This window comes from Carassius gibelio, chromosome A3, assembly GCF_023724105.1.
Source record: "Carassius gibelio isolate Cgi1373 ecotype wild population from Czech Republic chromosome A3, carGib1.2-hapl.c, whole genome shotgun sequence".
Classification (NCBI taxonomy): Eukaryota; Metazoa; Chordata; class Actinopteri; order Cypriniformes; family Cyprinidae; genus Carassius; species Carassius gibelio.
Genome location: NC_068373.1, coordinates 7,438,024 through 7,458,731, shown reverse-complemented (window position 1 = coordinate 7,458,731; position 20,708 = coordinate 7,438,024). Strand labels below are relative to the sequence as shown.

Here is a 20,708-nt window from a genome sequence, read left to right as displayed (position 1 = left end):
ATGCATAGTCATAATAGAAATATTAAGACCAGTAAAAATGGCAATCTTTCAATGAATAACATTAGGGCTGCCCTAAAAAAAATGTAAAGCTTAATTATCATACAGAAATGATACACACACACACACACACATATATATATATATATAACTAGAAAGTCTGTAGCAAATTATAATGACCTCCTGTCAAGAGCTGAAGATACAAAATAAAAGCTAATTCAAAATGTTAATAACTACTATAATAGTATATTAATAATGCTAAAATTGTTTCAGCCTCTCTACTGTTCTTCTTGTACATAGCCAGCTGACTACTTTTAAACAGACTGATTTAAATGCTATTTATAGGCAGATCTGTGTATTTCTTCGGTTCACTTTTGCTAGCACATCCACACTAGTTGTCATAGTACCGGGGCAAACTTGCGTAGCTTCACCATGCGTGAGACTTTAGCAATACATGTTATAACAACCACTGATTATTTTCCTTCGGGAAGAGTATCCAAATCTGAATTTGCTGCAGACAACAGTGTAAGGAACAGAAAGGGTGTAATGCCTTTTGGTAATGTTCCGGTGTTAAGCAAAAAGATATGACCCCTGAAAAAAGCATTGACTGGTGGAAATGTGTCCACAGGACTTTTCAAGAGGACCGTTACCTTGCTAACGTCAAGTCGTTTAAGAAGGGAAGAACTGGACATGCTCTGTGAACTTTACATCCTTAACATGTCTGTTAAAAATTTTAATTGGCCATCCAAGATGTAGATGAGTTTGTTTCTTCATCAGAACAGATTTGGAGAAATGTAGCATTGCATCACTTGCTCACCAGTGGATCCTCTGCAGTGAATGGGTGCCGTCAGTCCAAACAGCTGATTAAAAACATCACCATAATCCACACAACTCCAGTCCATCAGTCAGCATCTTGTGAAGCAAAAAGCTAGTCCATAATCCATAATGAAACAAATTAAACTTGAAAAAGCAGTATTTCAGATAGAGGACTCTATTTAGGCAGAAGTGATGGTTGAAGTTAAAACTTCTTAAATTATGAATTTGTTTCTTACAAACACAACTTCACAAAACAATGTGTGGATTGCTTGTGGATTATTGTGATGATTTTATCAGCTGTTTGGACTCTCATTCTGACGGCACCCATTCACTGCAGAGGATCCACTGGTGAACAAGTGATGCAATGCTACATTTCTCCAAATCTGTTCTGATGAAGAATCAAACTCATCTAAATCTCGAATGACCAGAGAGTAATTTTCAGTTGAACTATTCCTTAAGGACACATTAAATTCCTGTTGTTTTTATCAATCCCTCACATTATATGAAAAATAAAAACAACAAGACCACTTAAGTTGGCTTGGATCAGGCAAATGTATTTCATGTTCAAGCAGCAAAAAAAATGAAAAATGGAGTTGCTTTTGTGTTCATGAACACAGCCTTAAATACACCTGGTGGGACAAATAATTATGACTACAGAGAGACAGATTTTGTTTTATGGTATTTTTAATTACACGCACCCATAAAAAAAAAGCTTCTAACCTTTGACCCCGCATCCGAGGCTCAGACTATATTTAGTGTGAGCGCTTCAATAGCTCAGCATTTGCTTCATAAAACAATGACTCACATTTTCAGCATTTCTATTAGTGTCTACAGATGGGTGGGTGAACAACTGCTTTTTATATGAGCTTAAAAATATCCTTTTTTACAGTAGGATAACTACAGTAGCCGTTACAACAAATGAATTAAAAATAATTCCCTCCAAATCCCAAATCTGTGTGATCTCTAGATGATGAAGTAAAGATAAATCAAGACTTAAATGGGATAAAAGACAGGCGGAGGAGCAAAGTAGAGCACACATGAGAACACAAAAGAAGGAACAGAGAAAATGAGAGAGTATGTGGGGAGGTTGAGATGTGCGTGGGTCGGGAGACGGCTGAGCTCCCGCTTTTACAGCATGTGTAGAATTGGAGATTTGGCTGTGGGAAGCTGTACCTGCCTTTTCGCCCACAGGCCACCTGCTTGTGCGCCCGTGTGTGCCATGCTGCTTCTGCAAGCTGTAGCCGTGCTTCGGGATGAATTCTGACATCTTTTGATTCACTTCAGACTGAAACGGATGAAAAATGGACGGGTTTATGCATTTGGAAAGAGCTGGGAAACAAAACCAGTCCGCCAGATAAATGTAACATAATTGGGTTTAGTGCAAATGGAGCAGCGCCCGAACATCTCAGTGTGAGCGTAGGCTCGTTTCTCAAAACCCATTAGCATTTTACCAGCCCCCAGGATGAGGTTTGCATCACAGATGTGCCGAGTCATGCACCAGCAAAATGTGCAAGGCCTGCATAAAATGATCTTTTATTCCCGCTGCTCATGCTTTTGGGACTGGCACCCGTCCCAGTTTCATCCACTCTGCATCTGCTTTATTCAGGACACAACTGCGGAAAGGTGTGAGAAGAACTTCATCTCCATTTGCTTATTACATTAAGATGAAAATATATCATGATTCCCCAACACACCATTGATTTTATTGGTTATCGACGAGGAGTAGTTCACATCCAAAACTCCAAATTCTGTGGTCATTTACTCCCCCTTGAGATTATTGAGACACGGCATTAAAAAAACAACTGTACCTGCCTTTAAGTTTGAAAACGTCAACACTCCCACTCCATTTGACTATTTATTTATTCATTTTGAGGGGACAAGCGCATAAGATCTTGAAACCCTATTAGAGTGTGTGTTCTTTTTCTTCACAAAACTGTTTGGACAAGAGAAATTGTAATGTGAAGAGACCTAATGAATTAATCCAACCCTATTAAAATTCTATTATTTCTTTTTATAAATCCATAAATGTATTTTCTCTTATATCTCATGGGAACCCTGTGGGATAGAATTAAAAGTTTTGTCAAATCTGATATTACTAAAGGAATATACTTTATTTTAGAATAAATGCAGTGTATTAATATTAGTACTAGTCTTTTAATAGTCTACAGATTTTTCTTTAAATAGAATCTCACTTGGAGTTTATTTCACGTGAATATACGGGAAAAGGAGAATCAACAATGTCACAAAAGCTATCATTTAAGGTATTGTGTTTCATGTGTCTCCAGTGGCTGATATCCTGAGCTGTCTGTTAGTGGTCGAACAGTGAGGGTGTTTTTGCAGCTGCTCTTAAAGAGGATGAGTTTTGGCAGCGATTAAGGAAACCTGATCTCAGATCAGAATGAAAGCGCATCTTCGTCCCTGAGCGGCCATCACTTCGTCCTCGCTGCAGCTATTAGTCTGTCATTGCTACTGTTATTGCCGCCGGGGGACGGGGCTTTTGGCACTCTCCACTTTCTCCTCAATACTTTCCCTTCCTGTTTTGTCTCTTTCAGCAAGCTGCCCAGCTGGGCCAGAGCTGTGGTTCCCAAAATCTTCTATGTGACGGAGAAAGCGTGGAATTATTATCCCTACACCATTACGGGTAACTACAGCTACTTACCTGCAAGCACACAGTGCCATTTAATTGGTTAAAATAAGAGTGCACCCAAAAATAAAAAATGGCTGAAAATGTTCCAAGATGAGTGCGTTTCCTCACAGAACAGATCCGGAGAAATGTAGCATCGGGTCACTCTGCAGTGAATGGGTGCCGTCAGAATGAGATCCTAAACAGTTCAAAACTGACTGACATATATTGTTTCGGACTGTTTTCTCCTCTAAAAAGTGTTCAGTGCATATTTCTCTCTGGATTCAGACAAGATTACTTTTTCACCGGAGGAAGAAATCGTATGAATAGAGGACTCGTATTTTAGTCGGAAGCAGCTTAGTATTTTCTTGATGGATTTGTTTCTTAAGTCTGAATCTTAAGAAGCATCTTTTTGACACACTGAATTGCAACAGTTATTGAGCAAATGCTTTAGAAATTACACTAAATGAAAGGATGTGTGCGTGCATGATAAACACACACACACACACACATCCCTGTAGAACTGGAGGTCTTTCTGTGATTGAATGTTTAATGGCTTCAAGACTGCCATGTGTTTATTGCCATGACCTTTAACATGAAGTCTCTCTCTCTCTCTCTCTCTCCCCGTCATCTTCTCGATCCGCTCCATTGGCTCAGAGTATACAGTGAGTATGGCTTCTTCTTCTTCCCGTATTTATTTGCGTGCTTGAAACTCAAAACCAAAATCTCAGAGACAATTCCAATGCTCCAACAAAATAAATGTGCTATTAAACACACATAATGGCTCATGCTCTTGTTTAGCATAATAGATTCATTGTGTTGATGGTTATTAGAAGTGTAGCAGGTCAATGCTAATAATGTTTAACACAGACAGACACTCTGAGGGTGCTGATCTCCCACAATGCACTGCTCTCTGTTTGACTCTAATTGAACCATGAATGCTGGGTCATTAGTGTGTGTTTATGTGTGTCTTAGTAATAAATGTGTTAGTGAGACATAAAACTTACTTTAGGGATTATATAACATTTTAACATCTATTCAAATTGAAAACGGTTATTTTAAATTGGAATAATATTGAACAGTAGTGTATATTTACATCGATATGGCGTGTGGTGTGTCTTAGGCATTTTATGTTTAATGGAGTGTTCTGACGTTAGCATAGCAACATGCTAACACCAAATTCCATTGGAATCAGTAGTGAGTCTCGTCTCCTGTGTGTTTCACATGAAAAGCATTGCTGTTAAGAGTGCTTTCAATCACTCACCATTTCTATTTCAGGTTCTATTTCAATTATCTTGTCTATGTAGGCAGTTCACATCAAGCTCCTTAGGATTCAGAACAGAGCTACAGTGTCTGGAAGCTGATTCCCCTTAACCACCAACCATGTTGTTATGCTATCCCAGAATGCACTTATGTTGTTTTCCCTTTCTGTGCTGCAATATAATTAGAGTCCATTTGAAAGCTAGGCAGACCAGGTGTCTTCAAGCTCCTTGGAGACCATATTAGGTTTCACGGAAAACCTCGTTCTTATTCGAAGGAGCAATATACATTTTAACGCCTCAGGACTCCTCTGAACCTTATGAATATATTGAAGGTATAAGGGATTGGGACCTTTAGGGCTATTCACACAGAATGTGTTTTTGCATGTAGAAATGGAGTGAAAAAGCAAACGTTTAACTACTTTTAACTTGAGCGCTGCATTTTTAGAGCACTTTGTCATACACAAGATGCTACAAAAGACATCAAATCGGTGTCCATTTAGCACGTTTAAATGAGAAAAACAATGAAAAAAGCATCATTCTGTGTGAACCGGGGTAATGCATTACGACTAATACGAGTTACGTTATCAGATTACTTTTTCAAGTTACTAGTAACGTATCGGATTACATTTTCAAATAAGTAATGTAAGTTTTCCAGTTTATTTACTGACAGCTCTTCTGTCCCCGTGTTAAGCATGAGGCTTATTCATTTCAACTTTGGTTTTAAAGAGACCCTTACAGTTGCCAAAAATATAACTTTTGGGATTGTGTTATTACAAAAAACAAACAACAACAACATATAAGCAAGATCAGCCCTTGTGACCAAAAGTTACGTAAAAGTAATGTAATAGATTACCCTCCACAAAAAGCAACTAAGTAACTCAATTAGTTACATTTTTATGCATTACTTTTAGAAATAACTACAGTTGTTACATGGTCTATAAAACGGGCGTTCACCCATTTCAGGAAAGCTGTGGCTACACTTATCCAAATGGTGTTTCAATATGCATTTACACTTAAATGTATATGTTCCAGAATTTCAAATTATGTATCTTAATTGCAACCCTCCATTTGGATTGAACTCATTAAGTTTATTTGTTTATAAGTTTGTTCAGTACAATTAGATGGAAATTATATGTGCAATTCAGGTGCATGAATCTTAGATTAATTTTTTTGAGTGCCGCCTGGAAACTGCTGAAAGTCAACCGCAGCAACACGACAGGTTGGTTTAAATGAGCGGTGGAGACGGCTGGAGGATTAAGCCTTAACTCAAGCTGGACGGCAGTCAGTGGATCTCTGCGTGCCGTATCTGTACCTAGAGATGAATGAGAGAGCTCTTCATCAGAATACTATTATCATAATCAACCATATGCCAGGAACAACAGGAGACAAACTGCTCAGATGACAGCAGTGGAAGATGAGAAAATCCCAAAGGATGAAAAAAAAAAAAAAGAACAAAATGGAAATTTCTGACAGTCACATTTCAACTCTGTTTGAGCAGCACTGAAAATTACTCATTTATTGGCTGAATGATTATATAGACTATATATATTTAAATATATATTAGGGGTGTAACGATACGCGTATTCGTATTGAACCGTTCGGTACAAGGCTTTCGGTACGGTACGCGGTACGCATTATGTACCGAACGGTTCGTTGGACTAATTAATTATATTTGGAAAATAATAAAAAATTGAGAAATATAATGATATGCGTTTAACAAGGTAGCCCAATAACCCAAATGACGTAACGGGCAACGCCCCTGACACTCCCGAAGAAGAAAAAAACACCAACTTATATGTTTATGTTAGGCTACTCAGTCAGGCGTTCGCTCACTCAGTACGCGCTGAAGGCTCGTTGAAAAATGGCCAATGCGTTTAACAGACCAGAAATAGAAGATCCTCCAATAACCAACAGGTCTCGTGTTTGGGTGCACATTACCTGCACTTTATTAGATAGAAGAACTGTTATAAATAGAACGTATGCACGGGCAGTTTTGAAAACTCCACCTACTTTGCTCTTGGCATAGTGCAGTGTTGTATCTGAAGGGCAACGCTGAGCCCAGGGTCCCGCGCCACGCATACCGCGTCCTGTGTGAAAGACCCTTTAGCCATTTTGCAACGAGCCTTCAGCGCGTATTGAGTGAGCGAGCGCCTTACTCTGTAGTGGAAACACTACACTACATATTGACACACTCAATATAAAGAGTTATAGAGGTCCACATAAAAAGTTACATCTTTGTATTTGTTCATAACTACTACAACAATATAACATTTTCATATTTTTTTTTATAAGGAGCTGTTTTTGTTTTATACAGTATGCTTCTAAGAAAACACCATAGAAGATGGGTAGAGAATAGCTCCATCATTGTTCAATGTAAAAAAAAACAAAAAACATACTTTGTTAGTTTTAATATATATATATATATATATATATATATATATATATATATATATATATATATATTTAAATCAAGGAAATTTATCTGCCAATTTTTTCTTTTTGCTGTATCTAAAACGTACCAAACCGTACTGAACCGAACAGTGACACCAGTGAATTGTATCGAACCGAACCATGAATTTTGTGAACCGTTACACCCCTAATATATATATAATTTTTTTTGTCCTTGTGTTAAGGGAAAAGCATTTTTTTAAGAGCTTGACTCTAGCTTAGCTTCTTTTAAACGATGAGCTACAGTCTCAGAGAGCGAAACAGCTCCATAGGTTTTGAAACAGAGCTGTAACTCAACATCGCCTTGAGGGTTTGCACCCATAGATCTGCTCTTTGTTCTTCTCCTCGATCTCTTCGACCCTTCCCCCAGTGCTACAGCACTTCCTCCCTCCATCATTACGTAACTTGACTTCTATTGATCTCCATAGCAATTGCGGGAGCAGTTCTTAATCTAATCAGGCAGCAGTGTTGGGTCTCGGAGGGGCTACGGCTTCAGGACGTGTGGGAAGGAGGCCAGGGAGGCTGTAAATCCAGCGAGGCAGGAAAGAGCTCATCATTACAGCAGAACGTCATTGCCCTGCAATGCACCAGATCTACTGAGAGCATGCTTGTAGTGTGTTCATGAATGAGGCTGGGTCGAGGCTTTGACCCCTCTTGATAGATGTCTCAGATTAGTCTAAATAGAGTTAACAGTCGCATTTTGTGTTATTTTTCCCTAATTGTCTGTCGTTTCATCATATGCAAAGGTAATAATTACTTAAAGCAATAGTTCATCCAAAAAAGAAAATTTGCTGGAAATGTACTCGCCCTCAGATCATGCAAGATGTAGATGAGTTGGTTTCTTTATTAAATTTGGAGGAATGCTGCATTATGTCACTTGCATCCTCTGCAGTAAATGGGTGCCGTCAGAATGAGCTCAAACAGCTGATAAAAACATCACAATAATCCACAAGTAACCCACATGGACTCCAGCCCATCAATTAAAAAATGAAAAGTTGCGCGTTTGTAAGAAGGGAATCCATCATTATGATGTTTTTAACCTCAAACCATTGTTTCTGTCTAAAATACAAGTCCTATGTTCATAATACATGCCTTCTCCAGTGAACAAGTCATCTCTTCTGAATCAGGAGAGAAATATGCACAGATTAAGCAGTGTATACATGTAAAAACAGTTTTAATGTAATAAGTCAGTGGATTTTGATCATGTGAAAGTACAACAAATACTTCAAGTATCCAAATACTTTCTATGGTGGCTGTTTTTGCTTAATTCAACACATTTTTGACACATTTAACTTTTTTCCTCTTTTTTTAGTGCTCTTTCCTGCCAAAGTTTTCCATCCACGTTGAGACAAAGTATGAAGACAACAAAGGCATCAATGACAATGTATGTATACTGCATGATTTCATTGTTCCTGGTCTTTTCTCAATTGTCTTTCATCTCTTAATCTTTTCTGTAAAGTGTGAGCTTTTGATTGTGTGGAGTGAGAGAACAGATGAATATAAAACGAACTAGAAATCCCAGTCGGTTTTAAGATTGCAGAACAATTTGTGGCATCACTAGATTTAGTGTGCTTATAAAACGTTGTAGAGTTGTGGGTCTGCCCCTGTTTGTTTATTACTTTTGATTAAATATTCATTCATTCATTCATTATTAAGGGAATATTTCACACAGAAATGAAAAAATAGCTAAAATGTCACCCTCTGGCAATGTAAGCACCATGAGTTTGTTTCTTCATCAGAACAGATTTGGAGAATTGTAGCATTACATCACTTGCCCACCAACGGATACTCTGCAGTGAATGGGTGCCGTCAGAATGACAGTCCAAACAGCTGATAAAAACATCACAAGTAATCCACACAACTCCAGTCCATCAATCAATAATATGTGCAGATCAAGCTTTAAAACAAATATGTCGCCGGATATTGATGTAAGAGGGCAACTGCGTTATTATGGGTTATGGGCTTGTGTTTTGGCCCGAAATGACAATTGAAAGTTAAACATCTCATTAATAGACTAGTATCTTATAAACATGCAGATTTTCACTTTTAAAAGAAGTTAACTGATGGACTGGAGTGGCACTGAGTGGAATATTGTGATGTTTTTATCAGCTGTTTAGACTCTCATTCTGACGGCACCCATTCACTGCAGAGTATCCATTAGTGAACAAGTGATGCAATGTTAAATATCTACAAATCTGTTTAAAGAAGAAACAAATTCATGGTCTGAGGGTTAGAAATTTTTCAGCACATTTTCATTTTTGGGTAAACTATTCCTTTAAAGGGATCATTCTCCCAAAATACTTGTCATTGGTTAGTCACTTGGGTTTCAAGCTCTAAAAAGTGAATAAAACAACAGTATAGTAGTCCATATGTCACTCACAAATCTCAATCACACTTGTGCATATTCATACACATTTATGATGCATTGTTGTAGTTTTAGTGCTCAACAGAATCTGGAGCAAAGAGCAGCTTTCACATTCTGATAAGCATCTACTGAAGAAAGAAACTCATGCAGGTTTTAAACCAAATGAGGTTCAACAAATATCTGAAGCTTTGGCTGAGCTATTTCACTAATAGAAGCTTTTCAGAATTTTTGACTTTCTTAACACTGTGAATCTAAGTGGAAGAAACCCATTAGCCAAAAACCACTTGAGATTTCAGATGGGATTTGTCCTGGAGAGGTTTCTGGGTGAGTTGGACTCTCTAATAACGCTGGCCTGCAGTCAGTCTGAGAGCTTACATGCATCAGGATCGTTCCAGTCTGTCTGAGCTTCTGTTCGAGTCTCGGCAGGGAGAGAAATCAGTTGTACAGAGTGATGGGATGAAGTACTGACAACCAAAATTATAGCTCAAATTAACTGTAATTAAAAATGGAAATTGTAAGGTATTACAATATTACGTTCGGAGAAAATATCTTGGAATACAAAATGTTGTATTCTCGTACCATAATAGCCTAGTGGAAAACAAGACAAGAAAAAGACCGATTGCAGACAAAGTGATTGAATGAAATCTGAATGTGCTTGTGGCACTGTAAAGGAGAGGTGTAGGAGCCAGGTGGCATCTGTTGGGAGGTTGTGGGGTGCCGGTTGGTTCGCCACAGGGATATTTCTGCATCTGCAGGTGAGAAATAACAGAACGCTGCATTCTTTCACCATATGTCTTTCATGCTCAGTTGAGATGCCAACACATGAGCAGAAAATAGCGTCAGGGTTTTATCACCCATCTCATTCTATTGGCCATGTGCCGTTGATTTGCCCTGTCCATGGTGCTGAAACCTAAGCATGACAGTCGGACCCTATCACCCACACAACATTAACATGGCATCTTGTGAAAATATGAACATTAATTATTTTATTTTTGCATCATTATACAGTTTTAAAAAAAAAGGTTAATAATTCTTCAGTCCACATGTTCTTGACTCTAGAGATTTGTTTTGCAGCAATGATTTTGAAAAGCTTATGCAAGTATGTATGTATTTGAGTCCAGTGATTAATTCTATTTCAGACGTGCATCATTCTAGCAGCCTAAGACCCTGTAAATACTACTTTGTTTCCAGGCTGCCAGGTACCTGTGCATCTTGACTCGAGATTGACGATTTTAAGCACTTTGATGTTAAGTTTGCCTTGTGTTTGCCTCGCTTAAAAATAAATTTTATCCTAAGCATGCTTTTTTCCTACCAAAACAGGCTCTCCTGCTTAATTTCTTTGTATCTTGCACCATATATCCTTCTATTTTAACAAGAAGCCCAGTTCCTTCTGAGGAGAGGCAGCATGATGCTCTGGTGTTTTTGAGGTGTGGGTAGTGCTAGATTTGCTTTATATCACTCTGAATATCACTTTGCCCTATAAAAGCCTTTTTGCTTTCATTTGACCACAAAATCTTTTCCCACATCACAGATGGGACACCATTAAGCCATTTGACCTGCTCCAAACGTGCTTTCACATGGTTCTTTTTAAAGTAATGGCTTCTGTTGAGCCACCTGTCCTGTACCAGCCCTGTGCTATTGATGCAGGTGGCTGGAGGGAAGTGGATGAAAAAAAAAAAAAAAAAAAAAAATAATTACAATTTGCTGAGATTATAAAGACACTTTTATTTATTTGGATTATTAAAAAACAGGAAAACATTAACACAGTAAAGCATATTTTATCACTCTTTTTTTGTTGAAAAAAAATATATAGATATTTTGGACGTGGATTTTTTATTTTTATTTTTTTAACTAGATTTATTCTTTTTCTGTCAAACATATTCCATATTGATTTAGTCACAATTAGTGTTTAATAATGTTGGTGTTGTCTCATATTTGTCCTTAGTCACGGATAAAAGGTTGTCAATGAATATGATAAGTTATATTTTTCATTAATGAAATTACCTTAGGAACTAGGAAATGCACCAAAAAATGTTTTTTAAAGTGTAATTTCTTTAACTTGACAGTGTGACACACCTGCTGTATTTGTGCTCTCTGAGCATTTAATTACAAAACCATAAGCAAGAATGGTCCTCCCTGCTGTAACAGCTTCCACTTCTTTCCACTTCTGTTTTGGAAGGACTTTCCACTACTAGATGCATGCAGGGAAGTTTAGTCTTAAAGTTCAGAGCGTGGACTTTGTGCAGGCCATTCAAATTTATCCACACCAGACTCAGTAAATCATTCTTATGGACTCCACTTTTTTGCTCCGTCGATCCGGTCACAGAGGCTGTTTCTGATGTTTTCCCTAAATTTGAGCCATGTTGGCTGCTTTGAAGTTTAAACCGCGTGCTCCAGCGTGTATTAGCCTGTGTTACAGCAGGACTCTAATTTAATGTTGCTTATAAACCACCATTGGGATTTAGAGTATTTAAGAGTTTGTTCTTATATTGTGTTCTTCGGCTTTGATAAACAAGCTTGTCCAAGTCTCATGCTTTGACTCTAATTCGTGCTTTTGAACATAATTCATAAGTTAAGGCCTATTTTATTTATTAGAGCCATCATTCAAGTCCTTTTCAGATTTCTCCTTTTTTCGTCTTCCTCTCCATCCCTCTTGATAAGGTCCAACATACCTTATTTTATAAAATATTCAGCTACTCTGTCATGTCATCCCCTTTCATTCTTTGCTTTACAATTTCAACCCATCCACAGCTAGTGCACTCTCCTTTGTGTCTACATTTTTAAAATAAAAGGTTTTATACATTTATCCCTATGTCATCCCTGAAGCTTACTGTCGGCTGGATAGGAACAGAATTACAATGCAGTTGGCAAACCTGCACCGGTGGCAGACAACAGGAGAGCCGTTCTCTCACCTGAAAGCACCTGATCCTTTGAAGCAAAGCGCCCTCACCCATTAAAGTCTTTGTTAGGCTGCAAGCACTCAGATGAGTGGCAGCTTATGCAATACACGCGCTGACATGGACTCGCTCATAGATCGAGAGCTCCTTCTTGTGGACAGCGTGGAGTCTGCAGCGGTAGAGTCTGCTGAAGAGTCTTTACTGTTACCCACTACAGAAAGACACTGAGTCATATTCTGGTGACAAATGAACAAGCTTGTGTTCATGCTGAGAGTCATTTGCTGCAATAAAGCAACCAGAAGTCAGTGTCAGTGAGAGTTGATGATTTATGATGGTGACGAAGTTGAGCAGCTAATGTGGTTCAACATCCGCCAGCATTCAGATGGAAAGAGATCATTGACGTAAAATGACCAACAACAGTTTACTTAGTTCAACGTAAAGTTGAACCTCTCAAACCTTGAATAATCCGATCATTAAATCAGTCTGGGAACGTGTAAAGCATGACTTAAAGTTTTGTGTGCAGTAAATATCAGACTCTCGGACTGTGGGTGTGAGAATAACTAAAAATACAGCAACTTTGGCCACTATCCTGCCGAGTTAAGCTCCAATCCTGATTAAACACACCTGGACCAGCTAATCAAGGTCTTCTGGATTACTGGAAGCCTCCAAGCAAATGTATTGGGGGAGATTGGAGCTAAACTCTGCAGGATAGTGGCCCTTCTGGAGCGAATTGGACACCCCTGAGTGAATCAGATAATCTACTACACACAAATGCAATGAGCCAAAAGTGACCAGGTGTTCTGTAGTTGCTTGGTTTCTAATTCTGTCGTGTTATGTCTCTCCACCCACAGTAATATATATAATCCGTTCCCCATTTCTGTATTTTACAGATCAAATATTTTCTGATTGTGAATGTTGCATCTCACACCATTGTTGCTTTCAGTGTGGACAGAGAAAGGAAACTTGTTACATCACGTCTAATTTGTGATTTTGTGAAGTACATCCTGACATTTTAAGTAGAATTATTATCATTTTTTTTAATAATAATTTTCTCTCTAACATCCTCTCATTGTGCTCTAGATCTTTGATAAAGTGCTCCGAGATGAAGAAACGGAGGTGTGCTTTATTGACATCGCCTACGATGAGATCCCCGAGCGCTACTACAAGGAGTCTGAGGCAAGATTTTTCTTTAATAAAGCATAAATATATAATCCATTAAAGAAACGATAAATAATTTATAAGCAATTCAAATGTACAAAGTATAAAGTCCCCTCTAAGGTACAGTATGTGCTCATATTCCCCTCCAATATTTTCCTCACTGATCTCTGTGATTTATTCGAGCTCTGTTGATATGAACAGAAACAGAAACAGGGGGGTGCTTCTCCCAATAGAAGAAAACAAAAGAGTTTGGGTGATTTTAAAACCAATACTGAATTAATAATTTGCCCCTGTTGAGATCTCTTTTGGATACATGCAAGACTCAGAATTACCGCTCCACTGTAACGCTGCAGTAATTAATTTTCCCAGACTGTCTTTCTGCTCCTGCAGAGGTAAGCTTAGACAGATGAGAGGAGTGCAGTGTTATCTTTCTCTGACAGGAGCTTGCTGCTATCTAAGAATCCACGCCAGAAGTGGCTCTGTTTGAGGAATACAAAAACAGAGGTGGAATTAGATGTGGAAAGGAAAAAACAGCTGCAGTGCTGGGAATAAGTGATCACTCTAGTCCTCATTTAAACAAATAAAATAATTTATGTCATAGTAAAAAACCTCAGCATTGATTCACAGTCGAAAAGAATCAGAAAAACAAAACATTTTTATTGATCAGAACAAGTTATTGCACACGCTATCACATGAAGTATACTTTGAACAAAGCATTCACATCAAAACTGAAGTATACTTTGTGCTTAAGTGTATCAGTGTTGGTCAATTCAAGGTCAGTTTGAGCTGTTTAAAAAAAACATAATTCTACTTTTGTCACATAGCATTTAAAGCTTAAGTCATTGGATAAAAAACAATGAGATTCCAGGCTACTGCCATTTGATATGAATGGATATCTTTCTCTAGGTATTCTTGCGTAGGTGAGATTACTTTGTTGTCTATTAAATAACAAGGTCTTTGTTCAGTAATGCAGGGGGAAATATGTTAATACCAGATGATATTTGGTTGTCAGAGGGTGAAAAGAGTATTGAGTATCATCTGCATAGGAATAATGGGTGTAAGCTCTGAGAGGTGATAATTTTGCAAAGTGATTTGGAGAGTAAAAATGGGCCAGGTACTGAACCCTGTGGAACTCCGGTGGGTAGTTGGTGTGTAGAGCTCTCACTTCAAGTGCTCTGCCCTCCAGAGTGAGTAGAGCAAAGTGATGTTACATTTTAATAGAATTCACTCTCAAATTTTGTGGATAAATAAAGATGCAGTATGCTTTCGGGTGTTCCATCTAGAACACTATGACAGGTACAGGTTAAACACTGTAATACTGGATACAATTTTTTATGTAAATACAGCATGTACTAAATGATGCACTGTAATTATATTATTAGCAGCTGTAAATAAAATGTAAAATCGTATATATATTTAGTTTTTGTGCAGAAATTTGCCACCAACCAGAACTCAACTAGAACTTGGACATGTTTACAGTGCGAATATCTAAAAATGTATATAAAGTATAATTTATATTTAATATTAACTGTAAAATTAGGTATCCAATTGTCAGAGCCATTGCATGTGTTGGTTCATGTAATTTTCTGACCCTGAGTCCCACCTCTTCTTCCAGTCATCTCCTGTCTTCGTTCTATTCTGCTATGAATAAGTCTTATAAAGGTTGAAATGAGACCATGTGGGCCATTTTATTTCCATTCCCATCATTTAAATTTTACTTCCATTCTGTATTTCCACTCCAGGACCCAAGATACTTTAAATCCGAGAAGACAACCCGAGGTTTGCTGAAGGAGGGCTGGAGGGACACACAGGATCCCATCATGTGCTCCTATAAGCTAGTAACAGTGAAGTTCGAGGTGTGGGGACTTCAGACACGTGTGGAGCAGTTTGTTCACAAGGTCACTTTCACCCCTCTACATGCATATCCCGGGCGAGCCCCCTAAAACTCCAACCTTGTAGTTACTCATGGCACATCATTTAGATTATAGAAGGATCTGTCTATCCAGCTGTACTTACCATGATATCATTTAGCAGAACAAGTCCCTGGATAATCTTTGTTGGTTCTGGAACAATATTCCTGTCAACCAATCAGATTTAAGCTTGGGTTGAGTCAGCTTCGTCAGCAACATTTCTTTTAACTGTTAATTTCCCTTAGATCGTAGGATTATTGTTAGCATTGGGGTTAGGGAAGATTAGGATTATGTTCATTTGACAAATAATTTTCCAGGACCAATAAAAGAACAAGGAAGACATCCATTACACGTCTACTTGGCAACATCAGAATCACCATATATTTTTACCTTTCTTTCTTTCTGTAGGTGGTGAGGGATGTGCTGTTGCTGGGTCACAGACAGGCTTTCGCTTGGGTTGATGAGTGGATTGGTAAGTTTGGCATTGACCAGCCAGTCATGCACTCAGCCTTCCCCTCAAATTGCTGTTTATTCATATCTTTACCTTTATTAACCGATTCTTTTGTTTTGACTCTGCCCCAGAGTCATGGCTAACAAACCTCACAGATGACGAAAAATGTTGTGATCCATAGCTCACAACCGTGTTAAAGGGATAGTTCACCCAAAAATGAAAATTAGATGTTTATCTGCTTACCCCAAGGGCGTTCAAGATTTAGTTGACTTTGTTTCTCCAGTAGAACACAAATGATGATCTTTAGCTTCGGTCGTTCCAGTCTCTCAGCCGTAAAATGCATGACAAATGGTAACCGAATCTATGAGAGTAAAAAAAAAAAAACAGGCACAGACAAATCCAAATTAAGCCCTGCGGCTTGTGATGATACATTGATGTGTAAAGACACAAAACGATCGGTCCGTGCAAGAAACTGAACAGTATTTATATAGTTTTTTTTTTACCTCTGATTCACACAATGTCCGAACTGTTAGAAATCTTGTGAACGCTCTTCACAGCAGCAGGTGCATGAAGCTTCTTCTTCTTCTGTTTATGGAGGATCACATACTTATATGTTTATTACCGCCACCTATCTCTCAAATGGACCATTGACACTGCTAATTGAGATTGTAGATAGAGTGTCAGTGGTCCACTTGAGAGACAGGTGGCTGTAATGCACTTATAAGTCTCTGATTCGCCATAATGCAAGAAAAAGCTTCATAAAGTTGGTGCTCTGAAGTGCGTTCACAAGAGTACAACAGTTTTACTCGCATAGATTCTGTTACTATTTGCCATGCATTGTACAGCTGAGAGACTGCAACAACTGGACCTAAAAATCATGATTTGTGTCCTAATGAAGAAACAAAGTCACCTACATCTTGGATGCCCTGTTGGAAAGCAGATAAACATCTAATTTTAATTTTTGGGTGAGCTATCCCTTTAAGTGTCCCGAGTCACTGCAAGAACAAATAGACAGAAAAGATATGTTTCAGCTTAGAAATGCAGCTCTTTGATGTTGTTCTTCGTATTCTCATCAAGGACCTTGACCATACCGATTAGATTAGATGACACAAAAAGTGTTCAGATTACTAAACAGAAAGCAGAGGCGTTTTCTCCTCCGCCCCAAAAAAGAGCATCTCTTTTACTTTAGTTGAGCACATTGTGTTCTCAGAGAGCTCCTAAACGTGCAGCGAGTGTGAAGGAGGAGGAAACAATGGTCCATTGAGTTGTTGAATTAGAGCAGGGGTCTCCAATCCTCCTCCTGGAGGAACTCCTTTCAGCAGAGTTTAGCTCTGGCCCCAGTTAAACACAGCTAATTAAAGTCTTCAGAATCACTAAGGTGTGATGGAGCTAATCTCTGCAGGAAGGTGGCCCTTCAGGACACCCTTCACCACCATCATGACATCATTAACCAGGTTTTGACAACTAAGAAAGCCAGCTATAAATAATAGCCAAACAAAAGGTCAAAGACAAAATATTTTACTGTAGCTTGTTAATGGAAGCCTCGTGAATATTGGATGGAATATGATTTGGATTTGGTTAATCCAGAGGTGACAAACTTAACATCTGGAGGGCCATAGTCTCATTTAAACACACCTGGTCCAGCTCCTTCAGGAGTACTATAAGACTACAGGTGGAGGATTTAAGCAATGTGGGAACTATGCTCCTTAGGACTGTTGCCCTTCAGGATCTGAGTTTGACACCACTGGTTTACTCCAATATAAATGACATTAGTGATACCCCACTAATAAAAATACCTTTGCTTTGGCTGTTTAAAGACATGACAATAGAGGAAGTGAGAGAATATGAACGAGCCACTCAGGAAGCCACCAATAAGAAGCTGGGAACCTTTCCGCCAGCAATTTCCATCAGCGAGACGCCCCTAGCAGCCTGCGCTCGTAGCGGCCCGTCCAGCGCTCCCTCTACACCCCTCTCCACTGAAGCTCCAGACTTCCTTTCTGTGCCCAAGGACAGACAACGGAAGAAGTCCGCTCCGGAGACCCTGACTCTTCCTGACCCAGCACGGAGAGACTCTGCCTTCCGCCTTCCCAGTCTCTTTTCCTGGGGTCCCAGCACCCCGCAACCCGAGTAAACCTCAGTTCTGGCCTTAATTTCTGAAAACATGCCCCAGTAATTCGTCTGTTTGACACAATCAAATCAGTCTCTCTTTAAATACTGAGAGATACTTAGTTTCCCAAACGCGTGCACACAGAGTGGCTTCTCAACCTGTCCAACCTCATGTTTTCACTGGGAGTTAATTTACAATAGGCCAAAAAGTGCATTCTGACATACAAAACACGTTACAGATCATTGTTAAAAATATCTCAGGAGTTGTCCCGTTGATAGACAAAGCTGAATCGTTTCAGATATTTTTTTTCTTCTTCTTGCCGAGCCATTTTTCCTACATATGTTGAATATGGATAGGATTTGTAGCCATTGTTGTTTTGCTGTAGTGGGGTAGTTAACGGTATATTCTGCTCTGTTAATATTTCAGTTGTGATATTATGTTAACGTGACTTGATCCTCAGGCTTCTGAATTTCTCACTCAAATTAGTGTTTGGACATGTACTGTAAAAATCTTGTTTATATGAATCTAGGGTTCAATTTGATAGTGGTTTCACTATGCTCTTGTCTTTAACTTTGACCAGTCCCATTCCCATGTACTCAGAAAACCAAGTTATACCAATTTTACTGACCTGGCACTTTTGCATGGTCTGTTGTTAGACGACACGAACTGGAACTTGTCTGTACATACTGTAGTTTACCTTCATAATATATTTGATAGGTTGCTGAGCATCTGCCATGTAACTGAGTATGCTGTTCTACATTATATGTTCTTGGTTGGGATTAATGTGATGCATTATTATCCATGAATATGAATTAAGTCCTCAAAGAATGCTTGACGAGTAGACTGTTGTATAATCTTTGAGCTCTAAGGAATGTTTGCTGCTGCTGGCCAATGTATACTTTGTAAATTGAAAAGCTCTTGTATTCTTGCTGGTTCCTGCATATCTGTTCTTTCAAACTTAAGTACTCTTTTCTAAAGGATTCAGAAATGCACATGCCAAATCTTGGGAAACCATGCTTTTGATGTCAACTGCCATTTGTGAAATTAAAGCATTTGCTATCCATTGGGATTTCTACTTCTTTTTAGTTTCAGCAAATCTGTTTTGTCTTTGCCATTTATGGTGCAAAACATGCTGTGTGTGTTAAATCTATGCTTACCAGAAATGTTAAGTGGTATACATTGAAGGGATGAAGGTCATTGACATGACCGTTCATGTCTTTAATAGTTAAGATGCAATGGCTTTTCCTCTTATTCTAAAGGTCTTCTTTACTCTGAATGACATTTAAGTCTAAATGATGATAGAATTGTATTTTTTGGTGATTTGTCAATTTAACTTTCATCCTAAAAATCATGAAGGTTAGTATAGGTCTGTTACTTTAATTAATTGTCTAATATTGTCTGAAGTTGATTGCTTTGTACTTAGCACTTTAAAATATCACCACAGCAAGAAATATATTAGCAGCTTATTTTGGGACTTTATTCCGGGACTGGGTTGTTAGCAAACACAGAGTAAGAGATTTCATGCATAAGTGCATAAGATGGCAATAAAAAGGAAATATAGCAAATATTTAAATGCAAAAAAAAAAAAAAAAAAAAATTAGTAATGCGGTTCAGAAACATAAACAGTTTTTTAAAGTGGTTAAAAAAATAGATAATAATGATTAAAGAGTCACAGTTCTGATTTTATGGAGATGGAGATTAAGAGGACTAAATAATTAAAGTCCAGCATACGTCACCAGAGATAACTTATCACTTTTTTACCGGAAGATCCAGTGATGACGTTTTGATTAAACATTACGATGTCATAAAAAAAATACAATTCACGCATGGTCAAACTGTCCACAATAAGATCCATAATATGCATTTAGAAAATAGACGGGTTGAATTTAAATTTCATGCTGCTTTTATCATGCAATTGAATGTTATAGACCTTATGGACTTTTATTTTGAAGTTTGAATTGTATTATTGCTTTTATTTTGAAATCGTGTTTCCATAGCAGTTGTTTACACGCTTGATAAGCGAACATAGTGTGTGCTATCTGAGATCTGAGACATCAGTTTAATCCTAATTAAGGACCACGTTCAGGCTTTGGAACATTACCTCTGGATGATAATTCATTTCTTGAGAAAGACACGTTAGCAAATGGAAGTAGTGGTGTTGTTTACAGATAGGTTAGCCTGGTTATTCTGTTTAACTGCATTGTATTAATTCATAGTTGTATTGATTTATTATCTGAACACGTAATATCAATATGTGATGGGTTAACAACTCATCACGCCATGGCTCATAAAGAAAAAATAAGACGAAGAAGCGTATATATATGTGTGTGTGTGTCTATTTTAAAGTCAACCCAAAAAGAAATAGAAAAAGGGCAGTAGAAAAATAAATGTTCAGTATCTTCAACTGATAAGTTACAAAAGATGCATTTGTCACACTATAAATATATCTACTAACCGCTGCATTGACAGAATGTAAGCCTGTGAATTATAATTTTGTTAAGCATCATATTTTAAATATCAGAGAGGGAGAGAGAAGATAATTTTTGGGTTTCACATGACATACAAAAATAAAATCTAAATACTGAGACAATCTTCTTTAAACTTGTTCATGCATATTACTAATCAAAAATGAAGTTTTGATATATTTACAGGAATAAATATCTACATAGAACAT

At 38.0% G+C, this 20,708-nt stretch overlaps 1 protein-coding gene across 1 annotated transcript in view; it reads left to right on the top strand.

The window, feature by feature from the left end:
- The window catches only part of LOC127945071 (cytoplasmic phosphatidylinositol transfer protein 1), a 70,194-nt gene extending 51,097 nt beyond the window's left edge, over nt 1-19,097 (top strand). The window contains exons 3-9 of the mRNA XM_052541622.1: nt 3,366-3,454; nt 4,094-4,101; nt 8,459-8,530; nt 13,489-13,579; nt 15,304-15,464; nt 15,885-15,948; nt 17,745-19,097. Of these exons, the coding sequence (XP_052397582.1) occupies nt 3,366-3,454; nt 4,094-4,101; nt 8,459-8,530; nt 13,489-13,579; nt 15,304-15,464; nt 15,885-15,948; nt 17,745-18,058 (799 nt within the window). The 3' untranslated portion in view covers nt 18,059-19,097. The remainder of the gene's footprint in view (nt 1-3,365; nt 3,455-4,093; nt 4,102-8,458; nt 8,531-13,488; nt 13,580-15,303; nt 15,465-15,884; nt 15,949-17,744) is intronic.
- The last annotated feature ends 1,611 nt before the right edge of the window (nt 19,098-20,708 follow it).